The sequence below is a fragment of the Panulirus ornatus genome, chromosome 33, assembly GCF_036320965.1.
Source record: "Panulirus ornatus isolate Po-2019 chromosome 33, ASM3632096v1, whole genome shotgun sequence".
In the NCBI taxonomy this organism is placed as follows: Eukaryota; Metazoa; Arthropoda; class Malacostraca; order Decapoda; family Palinuridae; genus Panulirus; species Panulirus ornatus.
The window spans coordinates 3,327,467-3,340,401 of record NC_092256.1 but is presented as its reverse complement, the minus strand read 5'-3'; the positions used below and the strand labels follow the sequence as shown (position 1 = coordinate 3,340,401).

The window sequence follows — 12,935 nt, the reverse complement described above, 5'->3', positions numbered from 1 at the left end:
CCTACTGACTATTTCTACCTAATGCTCCTGCCTAATGTTCCTACCTAATACTTCCACCTAATGCTTCTTCCCAATGCTCAAGCACAATTGTTCCTACCTGCTACTTCTGTCTATTGCTTCTACCATTCTCCCAAAAGGCAGGGCTCCCATATAGCACTCACTGCAGGAAAATCAAGGGCTACGAACAATGAGCTATTTGGATTAAGTGTTGTGAAGTGTCACGTATGGCAAGGAGAGATTGCTTGTTTGTGGACAGAATGCTAGTAGTCCCCATGTGGGGGAGGCAGAAAGAAACACAGCTACCTGGGTAAGAGGAAAGCAGCTTGACAACCAACAAAGTGCTGGCTCACTATGCAGCCATCACTAACCCTCCTGATACCCCGGAAGGTAGTAATATACCTCCCTGGTTCATGGGCACCTACCAACTACTACCTGGTAAACATTTTTAGTGCTATAATTAACCTCAAAACACATCACTCTGAATGGTCAAATTTTCTCACCCTTATTCTAGATTTTAAGAAATTCTCCAATCTGAGAGAAATCAGAAAAATGACAGTAGATGTTGCTAATTAAACCAGACTGCCTGGCAAGAGCCATCATCACACTTAATCTTAGTCCTCTGAGTGACAGTAAGCATTCTTCAAATCTAGATTCAAGGCACAAGTACAATACTTCTCCAGAAAACAAGAAAAAATCTCCAATACTGTCTTCTTGAGCTTTTATTGTTATATTTGCTTATATAAAACCAAAAAATCCAGAATCACTCTAAAATATAAAAGAAAAAACACAAAACACAAAATGTAGGATTAAGCAAACCATCACAACAAAGTCAAATGTGCCACCATACTATGGCAAATGATAACAATAGTCCTTTTTCGGCACACATATCTACAAGCTCTTCACCATTTCCATTTACAACACTGAACACCCTATGTACACCAATTATACCCTCAACTGTCACATTACTCATCTTTGCATTCAAATCACCCATCACTATACCCCGGTCTCGTGCATCAAAGCTGCTAACACACTCACTCAGCTGCTCCCAAAACACTTGTCTCTCATGATCTTTCCTCTCATGACCAGGTGCATAGGCACCAATAAATCACCCATCTTCAGGTAAACTAGTTCTAAAGATTTAACAAATTACATGCCATGAGAGTCATGAAAAAACAGTAATACAAGTGTGAAGACACCACACAAGCTAGCTTCAAACAACCATCAGTAGGTCTAAAAAGCATAACTAAGTATGAGTAAATGAAAGTGGGTTGAGAGGTCATTAGGCCTACCTCATCTCAGTCATGACATTATAAGCCTGGACAGGTATGATCACAAGGTCCTGACTCCCGTATATACTTCTTATGTTAGGGATAAAAAGATGTATTAACCCAATACTGAACAAGTGCTCTCTCAGGTGCTCAGAGAGCTCTGTTCATAGGTGAATATTGTATACAGAGGACTCATGAGCTATCCTGATGCATCATAAGAGATAGCATCCTGAGTAAAAGAAGAATCTGTTAATGCATTGTGGATAGTGAAATAAAAAAATTATGACTCAACAGCCAGGAAGGTAGAACTTTAACATTTGATATGCTACGGAAAACTAAAGATTTACTGACCACCTCAGCGTGGACCATCTCCTGAATATATATGGAAGCATTGGAGTAAAGGTGATTATTTCTGCGTATATGTGGAAATGAGGGCAGGAGGTGCACTGCTTCTCTCACATGACCGAAGTGTATCATCTGTAGCACTATCCTGGACAAATCCACGTTGCCACCATTGTCTTCAATAAGCTTCAGAACCTGAAAATGAAGCAGTCATTTAATTCAATGCTTTTCAACATTCAAAACATAAAATAAAATCTTAAACTAAGGCTGATTATCATTATTACCTACTGGAAATGGGGTGTTCACAGTACAAATTTTTGTAAACATTTTAAAACATATTGCAACTTCATGAACTCGTCAGAACTTACAAAGCATCTTACTGCCTTCCAACATAGATTTCAAATGTTGATATGTATGACATGGCCCTATTTCCAATAGAGCACCATGTTATGTTACTACTTCCAAAAGTAATCCAAGATTCTCAGGACTTTGTATGACAACAGACAAGATCTCAAAACATCATACATCAAAGAAAACACAAGGAATTTCATAACAGAAAAAATTTATTTACATATGGAAGAGATCTTCCAACCATGCATGTACAAATCATCATAAATCGAGGTCTTTCAGCAATCTTAAAAACACAAAAGTCAAGTCATGCAGCAGGGCATCCCTGTTGTCATTAAGGATTATTAGAATATTTCTTAACACTGAAGAACAGCCACATTATAGCAGTAAAGTTAAACAGATACTAAAGCAAACAAACATATCATCTTCAAGCTGAACTGCATATCCTGGAATTCCAATAAATCAGAATATGAAAGAAGGCACATATCAATCACAAACACATTGGAAAAAATCCTTGCCCAGTCCACCTACATTCAAATTTTCAAATCTCTGATACCTACTACGGAACTGCAAGATCTACATAATGTTTTGAATAATCTCTTTTTTCTGATACAGAAACTTTCAAGGAAACTTCAGCCAATAGTGCCTCTTTTCTGACAATTCTACTTATAAACCCTTTCACTGCAACAAGCCAATTTTTTGGGTGGACATAGTTTGGTGAACCGAGCCAAATATTTGGCTCAACACCTTCATGCGCTCATACAACTTCCATACTGCTGTATGACTCCACTTCTTATCCATAGATGTCTCTAGTAGCCTAACAGAATAGGTGAAAAAATATCTTGCACTATAGACAACCTTATATGATCAAAGATAGTGAAATAGCATAGCCATTTCAGAAAGCATAATGAACAGCCACTAGTGTAAAAAATTTTACAGTAAAAGAAATTATATGTCTTGTACTATTGCTCATAACTAGATAAGCATAACTCTATTTTTTCAATTATTTATCCAAAAACATTCTGTCTGTGTACCTGGTAAGTAAATATGAGGTGGCTTGATTAAGTAATGAAAGGGTAAGAGAGACGTGTGGAAATAAAAAGAGTGTGGTTGAGAGAGCAGAAGAGGGTGTGTTAAAATGGTTTGAGCATATGGAGAAATTGTGTGAGGAAAAGTTGACAAAGAGGATATATGTGTCAGAGGTGGAGGGAACAAGGAGAAGCGGGAGACGAAACTGGACAAACAGGATATATGTGTCAGAGGTGGAGGGAACAAGGAGAAGTGGGAGACCAAACCGGAGGTGGAAGGATGGAGTGAAAAAGATTTTGAGCGATGGGACTGAACATACAAGAGACTGAGAGGCAGGCAAGAAATAGAGTGAATTGGAAGGATGTGGTATACTGTGGTCGACATGCTGTCAATGGACTGAACCAGGGTATGTGAAATGTGTGGGGTAAACCAAGGAAAGGTCTGTAGGCAATGAATGTGGATAGGGAGCTGTGGTTTCATGGCATTACACATGACAGCTAAAGACTGCGTGTGAACGAATATGGCCTTTTTGTCTGTTTTCCTGGCACTACCTCAATGAAGCATGGGGTAGAGATGCTGCTTCCTTTGAGGCAGGGTAGCACCAGGAATGGATGAAGACTAGTAAGTATGATTATGTACAAGTGTATACTTGTATATGTCTGTATATGAATGTATACATGGATATCTTGATTTATTATATTATCATATTTATCATACTTTGTCGCTATCTCCCGCATTAGCGAGGTAGCACAAGGAAACAGATGAAAGAAATGGCCCAACCCACCCACATGCACATGTATATACATATACGTCCACAAACGCACATACACATACCTATACATTTCACATATACATATATACACATACACAGACATATACATTTATACACATGTACATAATTCATACTTGCTGCCTCTATTCATTTCCTCACTCATTCTCTCAATGTGACCAAACCATTTCAAAACATTCTCTTCTGCTCTCTCAACCACTCTCTTTTTATTACCACACATCTCTCTTACCCTTTCATTACATACTCGATCAAACCACCTCACACCACATATTATACTCAAACATCTCGTCTCCAGCACATCCACCCTCCTCCACACAACTCTATCTATAGCCCATGCCTCGCAACCATATAACATTGTTGGAACCACTATTCCTTCAAACATACCCATTTTTGCTTTCCGCGATAACGTTCTAGCCTTCCACACATTTTTCAACGCTCCCAGAACTTTCGTCCCCTCCCCCACCCTGTGGCTCACTTCAGCTTCCATGGTTCCATCCACTGCCAAATCCACTCCCACATATCTGAAACACTTCACTTCCTCCAGTTTTTTGCCATTCAAAATTACCTCCCATTTAACTTGTCCTTCAACCCTACTGAACCTAATAACTTTGCTCTTATTCTCATTTACTCTCAGCTTTCTTCTTTCACACACTTTACCAAACTCAGTCACCAGCTTCTGCAGTTTCTCACATGAATCAGCCATCAGCGCTGTATCATAAGGGAACAACAACTGGCTCACTTCTCAAGCCCTTTCGTCCACAACACACTGCATACTTGCCCCTCTCTCCTAAACTCTTGCATTCATCTCCCTAACAACCCCATCCAAAACAAATCAAACAACCATGAAGACAACACACACCCCTGCCGCAAACCAACATTCACTGAGAACCAATCACTTTCCTCTCTTCCTACTCGTACACATGCCTTACATCCTTGATAAAAGCTTTTCACTGCTTCTAGCAACTTACCTCCCACACCATATTCTATTACTACCTTCCACAGAGCATTTCTATCAATTCTATCATATGCCTTCTCCAGATCCATAAATGGTACATACATATCCATTTGTTTTTCTAAGTATTTCTCACAGACATTCTTCAAAGCAAACACCTGATCCAAACATCCTTTACCACTTCTGAAGCCACACTGCTCTTCCCCAATCTGATGCTCTGTACATGCCTTCACCCTCTCAATCAATACCTTCCCATATAATTTCCCAGGTATACTCAACAAACTTATACCTCTGTAATTTGAGCACTCACCTTTATCCCCTTTGCCTTTGTACAATGGCACTATGCATGTATTCCGCTAATCCTCAGGCACTTTACTGTGAACCACAGAAACACTGAATATTCTCATCAACCAGTCAACAACACAGTCACCCCCTTTTTTATAGATTCCACTGCAACATGATCCAAACCTGCTGCCCTGCCAGCTTTCATCTTTTACCAAGCTTTCACTACCTCTTCTCTGTTTACCAAACCATTCTCCTTGACCCTCTCACTTCGCACACCACCTTGACCAAAACACCATATATCTGCCACTTTATCATCAAACCCATTCAACAAACCCTCAAAATGCTCACTCCATCTCCTTCTCACTTCACCACTAGTTATTACCTCCCTATTGGCCCCCTTCACCGGTGTTCCCATTTGTTCTCTTGTCTTATGCACTTTATTTACCTCCTTCCAAAACATCTTTTTTATTTTTTTATTTTTCATTTTGCTTTGTCGCTGTCTCCCGCGTTAGCGAGGTAGCGCAAGGAAACAGACGAAAGAATGGCCCAACCCGCCCACATACACATGTATATACATACACGTCCACAAACACAAATATACATACCTATACATCTCAATGTACACATATATATACACACACAGACATATACATATATACACATGTACATAATTCATACTGTCTGCCTTTATTTGTTTCGATCGCCACCTTGCCACACATGGAATAACAGCCCCCTCCCCCCCTATGTGTGCGAGGTAGCGCTAGGAAAAGACACCAAAGGCCCCATTCGTTCACACTCAGTCTCTAGCTATCATGTAATAATGCACCGAAACCACAGCTCCCTTTCCACATCCAGGCCCCACACAACTTTCCATGGTTTACCCCAGACGCTTCACATGCCCTGGTTCAATCCATTGACAGCATGTCGACCCCGGTATACCACATCGATCCAATTCACTCTATTCCTTGCACACATTTCACGTTCCTGCTTGTTCAGGCCCCGATCACTCAAAATCTTTTTCACTCCATCTTTCCACCTCCAATTTGGTCTCCCACTTCTCCTCGTTCCCTCCACCTCTGACACATATATCCTCTTGGTCAATCTTTCCTCACTCATTCTCTCCATGTGACCAAACCATTTCAAAACACCCTCTTCTGCTCTCTCAACCACACTCTTTTTATTTTCACACATCTCTCTTACCTTACATTACTTACTCCATCAAACCATCTCACACCACATATTGTCCTCAAACATCTCATTTCCAGCACATCCACCCTCCTGCACACAACTCTATCCATAGCCCCCGCCTCGCGACCATACAACATTGTTGGAACCACTATTCCTTCAAACATACCCATTTTTGCTTTCCAAGATAATGTTCTTGACTTCCAAACATTCTTCAAGGCTCCCAGAACTTTCTCCCCCTCCCCCACCCTATGATTCACTTCCTCTTCCATGGTTCCATCCACTGCCAGATCCACTCCCAGATATCTAAAACACTTTACTTCCTCCAGTTTTTCTCCAATCAAACATACCTTCCTATTGACTTGACCCTCAACCCTACTGTACCTAATAACCTTGCTCTTATTCACATTTACTCTTAACTTTCTTCTTTCACACACTTTACCAAACTCACTCACCAGCTTCTGCAGTTTCTCACATGAATCAGCCACCAGCGCTGTATCATCAGCGAACAACAACTGACTCACTTCCCAAGCTCTCTCATCCACAGCACACTGCATACTTGCCCCTCTTTCCAAAACTCTTGCATTCACCTCCCTAACAACCCCATCCATAAACAAATTAAACAACCATGGAGACATCACACACCCCTGCCGCAAACCTACATTCACTGAGAACCAATCACTTTCCTCTCTTCCTACACGTGCACATGCCTTACATCCTCGATAAAAACTTTTCACTGCTTCTAACAACTTGCCTCCCACACCATATATTCTTAAAACCTTCCACAGAGCATCTCTATCAACTCTATCATATGCCTTCTCCAGATCCATAAATGCTACATACAAATCCATTTGCTTTTCTAAGTATTTCTCACATACATTCTTCAAAGCAAACACCTGACCCACACATCCTCTACCACTTCTGAAACCACACTGCTCTTCCCCAATCTGATGCTCTGTACATGCCTTCACCCTCTCAATCAATACCCTCCCATATACTTTACCAGTAATACTCAACAAACTTATACCTCTGTAATTTGAGCACTCACTCTCATCCCCTTTGCCTTTGTACAATGGCACTATGCACGCATTCCGCCAATCCTCAGGCACCTCACCATGAATCATACATACATTAAATAACCTTACCAACCAGTCAACAATACAGTCACCCCCTTTTTTAATAAATTCCACTCCAATACCATCCAAACCTGCTGCCTTGCCGGCTTTCATCTTCCGTAAAGCTTTTACTCCCTCTTCTCTATTTACCAAATCACTTTCCCTAACCCTCTCACTTTGCACACCACCTCGACAAAAACACCCTATATCTGCCACTCTATCATCAAACACATTCAACAAACCTTCAAAATACTCACTCCATCTCCTTCTCACATCACCACTACTTATTATCACCTCCCCATTAGCCCCCTTCACTGAAGTTCCCATTTGCTCCCTTGTCTTAAGCACTTTATTTACCTCCTTCCAAAACATCTTTTTATTCTTCCTGAAATTTAATGATACTCTCTCACCCCAACTTCATTTGCCCTCTTTTTCACCTCTTGCACCTTTCTCTTGACCTCCTGCCTCTTTCTTTTATACATCTCCCACTCATTTGCATTTTTTCCCTGCAAAAATCATCCAAATGCCTCTCTCTTCTCTTTCACTAATAATCTTACTTCTTCATCCCACCACTCACTACTTTTTCTAATCAACCCACCTCCCACGCTTCTCATGCCACAAGCATGTTTTGCGCAAGCCATCACTGCTTCCCTAAATACATCCCATTCCTCCCCCACTCCCCTTACCTCCTTTGTTCTCACCTTTTTCCATTTTGTACTCAGTCTCTCTTGGTACTTCCTCACACAAGTCTCCTTCCCAAGCTCACTTACTCTCACCACTCTCTTCACCCCAACATTCTCTCTTCTTTTCTGAAAACCCCCACAAATCTTCACCTTTACCTCCACAAGATAATGATCAGACATCCCTCCAGTTGCACCTCTCAGCACATTAACGTCCAAAAGTCTCTCTTTCGTGCGTCTATCAATTAACATGTAATCCAATAACGCTCTCTGGCCATCTCTCCTACTTATATATGTATACTTATGTATATCTCACTTTTTAAACCAGGTATTCCCAATCACCAGTCCTTTTTCAGCACATAAATCTACAAGCTCTTCACCATTTCCATTTACAACACTGAACGCTCAATGTACACCAATTATTCCCTCAACTGCAACATTACTCACCTTTGCATTCAAATCACCCATCACTATAACCTGGTCTCGTGCATCAAAACCACTAACACACTCATTCAGCTGCTCCCAAAACACTTGCCTCTCATGATCTTTCTTCTCATGCCCAGGTGCATATGCACCAATAATCACCCATCTCTCTCCATCAACTTTCAGTTTTACCCATATCAATCTAGAATTTACTTTCTTACACTCTATCACATACTCCCACAACTCCTGATTCAGGAGTACTGCTACTCCTTCCCTTGCTCTTGTCCTCTCACTAACCCCTGGCTTTACTCCCAAGACATTCCCAAACCACTCTTCCCCTTTACCCTTCAGCTTCGTTTCACTCAGAGCCAAAACATCCAGGTTCCTTTCCTCAAACAAACTACCTATCTCTCCTTTTTTCTCATCTTGGTTACATCCACACACATTTAGACACCCCAATCTGAGCGTTCGAGGAGGATGAGCACTCCTCGCGTGACTCCTTCTGTTTCCTCTTTTAGAAAGTTAAAATACAAGGAGGGGAGGGTTTCTGGCTCCCCACTCCCGTCCCCTTTAGTCGCCTTCTACGACACGTGAGGAATGCGTGGGAAGTATTTTTTCTCCCGTATCCCCAGGGATAAAACATCTTTTTATTTTCCCTAAAATTTAACGATACTCTCTCAACCCAACTCTCATTTGCCCTCTTTATAACCTCTTGCACCTTTCTCCTGACCTCCTGCCTCTTTCTTTTTATACATCTCCCTGCAAAAATCATCCAAATGCCTCTTTCTTCTCTTTGATATGTATATGTATGTATGTATATGTGCATGCATGGGCATTTATGTGTATACATGTGTACATTAGTGGATGTGCCATTTGTTGTCTGTTTCCTGGTGCAACCTCACTGATGCAGGAAACAGCAATCAAGTGCAATAAGAAAAATAAATATAATGTGTATTTAAGAGGATGGGCCATTATTCATCTGTTTCCTAGTGCTACGTTGCTGATGTGGGAAACAGTAATCAAGTATAATGAATAAATAAATATAGAATGAAAAAACATAAACAATCAGTAAAAATATGCAAATGAGACATGAATTGTGTAAGCACATGCCTAGTAAAACAGTTTATTATGTACTTGGGTGTACTTAGAACAGTATTACACCTAGAAAAAACCATAATCATCAAAATTACTTCCTGCTCTAAGAGCCCCTGACATCTTTATGAAGCTCTTGACTTTAGTAAGAGACAGCATGGTTTTAGGAAAATTAGGTCCTGTATAACTAATATCTTAGAGTTCTATGAGAGAGTAAGCTTGGTCCTGAACACATGGAAGGATGAGTAGACTGTCTGTATCTGGACAGTCTAAAAGCAACAGACACTATACTGAATGGGAGACAGATCAAAAAGTTGGATCATGGGGTAGAAATAAAAGGAAACTCCTTCGATGGATAGAAGATTATTTCAATTGAAGGGAACAAAGGATGCATGTTGTAGGAGCCTTCTCCAAATGGTTGAGGTGACTACCAAAGTGCCATAAGGTTCAGTTCTGGGACCACTGCTCATCTTGATTTACGTTAATGACTTGCCTGATGGAATAGAAGCCTACCTGATATGTTTGCAGATGATGCAAAGGTCATGAGGACTGTGAAAAGCATAAAAGGTTTTTATCAGTTTACAAGGGGACCTAAACTTACTCCAAAGTTGTTCTGAAAAATAAATGGATAATGAAATTCAATCCAAGCAAATTTAAAGTACTGAGGATGAGGTATGCAAAAGATGGCCTTAATGTGATTATCATCTTGCACAAAAATAAGCCTAAGTATTCTGTGTGTGAAAAGAATCTGGAAGTCAATAATGTCCCTAACATGTTGCTAGAGTTCCATATTAGGAGAATAATTAGGGAGACAAAAAGTCTGCTAGTAGATATCATAACTGCTCTTAAGTATATGGATAAGGAAGACAATTAGCAAGCTAATCATATTCTTCATAAGATAAAAACTAGAATAGGCCTCTCAGGTTTGGTTACCACACCTAAAAAAGCACAAAGAGCTAACAGAGAGGGACCATAGGAGAACAATAAATTTTGCACAAGAATTAAGAGACCTAAGTTACAGGAAAAGGCTGATGGGTTATTTACTCACCTTGGAAGAGTGACGAGTGAGGAGTGACACTGAATTACAGGGGTGGTTGTTACTGACTGTCAGATCATTTCAGTATGCATGTTTTTGTCAGTGTTATCTTTGTTGGGAGGTGGGGGATCTGTAAATACAGGTAGCTGAAGTGTGAGGCAGGGGTTTCATTTCTTAGTGGAAGTAGGTGGTTAGTTGTGGAGTGGTTTGGGTTGCTGGTGGCCTAGTGCTGCTGCACAGAATTGAGTGCTGAGCATGTAAAGGTGGGACTATATTGGGAGGATCTTTGTTTCATTTTGTAGGTGTTCAGTGTGTGTGGTTGTTAAGTAATGAGTGATTTTTCTGAGTGCTCTATTTCATATGGCTTGCGGCTTTGTTATATCTACTTTGGAGAGGGCAGAAGATCACAGAGATAGGTGTTCGGAATGCTGGTCAGGTTTTACAGCTGGGGAGCACATGTGGACGTGTATATGGTGGGGGAAAGCTGTACAAAAACAACTCTCTGGAAAGAGATAAACAAAGATCTTCTGAGGAAGGATAAGGCATGTTACCTTCCACACATTATAAGTTCTAGTGTACAGCCTACAAAGAACCAGAACAGTCAGTGTCTGCTCCAAGAGGAAAACAATTATTTCTTTGGGAAATTCCTGGAGAGATCCAGAAGATTTTGAAAAATCTGAGGGGATGACAGTATAAAGTTTTCTTGAACAAATTTCCCAAGAGGTGTGAAAAATGGAACCATTGTAAACTCAAAAGGTAACATTCTCAGCTAAAAAAACTAAGGTTTGGTTTCCTTAACTTGATTCAGAAGTGTTATTACTAGAAAAAAAAATGTCTATAAAATAGCATAATTCAATCACTCATTTTTCTAGAGCCAAGTTACACAGAAATGATCTTCAGCTTGAAGACAATGAAGTCAAAATGCCATGAATTGTTATAAAGGGAGCTTAAAGAGACTCGTGAACATCAAGCTTCCTTGACTTCCACAGCCTCAGAAGCTTTGAAAAACTTCTGAAAGGATACCAACAAAAGAGTATTACCTTGAGTAGAAGTTTGAATATCATGCAATGATCTCCATCAAGCTCTACCCAATCCTCTGTACTCATAGAAGTAGAAGTAACAATGAATTCCATAATGCAGGACTATAAAGGTGTTACAGGTGACTGATGGTGGTTCAGAAATAACCAGAGGTTATCTTTCGTCTGTTTCCTTGCGCTACCTCGCTAACGCGGGAGACAGCGACAAAGCAAAATAAACAAATAAAAATCAACCATAGTATATAGTAAAACTCTGGAATTAGGATTCAGCTGTCCTATATAGGGATTATCAATGTCACTAAACCCTGAAAAAGAACAGTTTGAGGAGACCTGGGGAAAAGAGAAACTTGCTCTACTGATTCCAAGAAGAGTATCTGCGGTCCTTGGACTAAGACCCAAGAGTAAATCTGTTCAATCTTTGCATAAAAAGGTTCTTAAAAGAAGATAGGCTTCTTTTCTTTCTTTCAAGGAGCCTCTCTTTACTAAGCATTGGCAGTCAGGGTACAGTCCAGCAGAAGTAAATATTGTACCCAAACCTCAGGTCCCTCTGGGAGTAGAAGAACCATAAAACTATCTTTTGTTGATGAATAAGATCTCTGAAACTTTACCCAACAAACTGCACCTACCTGACTTTTGGAAGAATAAGAGACCCTAGATTTCAAGCATCATTCCAAACTCTATATCACCATTCTCCAAGGCATGATCTGGAGGCTCTCCAGTCAATCCACCAACTAGGGAATCAAGAAGCCCCACAGGAATAAAGATGACACTGCATGCTGCAATAAGGGTGTAGACACCCTGAGGTGCTTTCAATTTTTTCTTTTTTGTCACACTGTTATACATGGTTGTCAACCTGAGATGACCCAGCATCTTTCCTAGAAGATGTCAAGAACATCACAGTGATGGACTGTTAGGCAACTGCAGCATCACTCCCAAAAGATACTAAAGCTTCCATATGAGAGACGTTAGGCAATGACAGCTTCTTCATAATTCTGAGCTTGTCCTCGGTAATAAAAATAATCAACCATAATGCTAGTCATATACGACTTGGCTGGGAACTTTGCAGGATTTTTTCAGTTGATAATATAGTCTATAGTAAGTCTTCATGTATTGACATCCTTGTCTCGTGAATTTCATTTTGAAGATGCTGGTGATGTCATCAAAAATCAATGAAGGAAACAAAGCCCATTCGTTCAATGAATGGAAAATTTGGGAAGCAAGACAAGATGTATTCTAGAAAAGGCAAGGAGTGCAATACACATTAACCATTAGCATCACCCTCAACTGCCAATCCAGTATACTATGAAAGCTAAAACTTTCTCACCTGGGAAGCACTGGAAAGTGTCAATAGGC

At 40.3% G+C, this 12,935-nt stretch overlaps 1 protein-coding gene across 2 annotated transcripts in view; it reads right to left on the bottom strand.

Annotated features, from left to right (window-relative positions):
• The window catches only part of LOC139759410 (leucine-rich PPR motif-containing protein, mitochondrial-like), a 407,417-nt gene that overhangs the window by 368,028 nt on the left and 26,454 nt on the right, over window positions 1-12,935 (bottom strand). For both annotated transcript variants that reach the window (XM_071681494.1, XM_071681495.1), the window contains exon 3: window positions 1,620-1,805. In XM_071681494.1, the coding sequence (XP_071537595.1) occupies window positions 1,620-1,805 (186 nt within the window). The remainder of the gene's footprint in view (window positions 1-1,619; window positions 1,806-12,935) is intronic.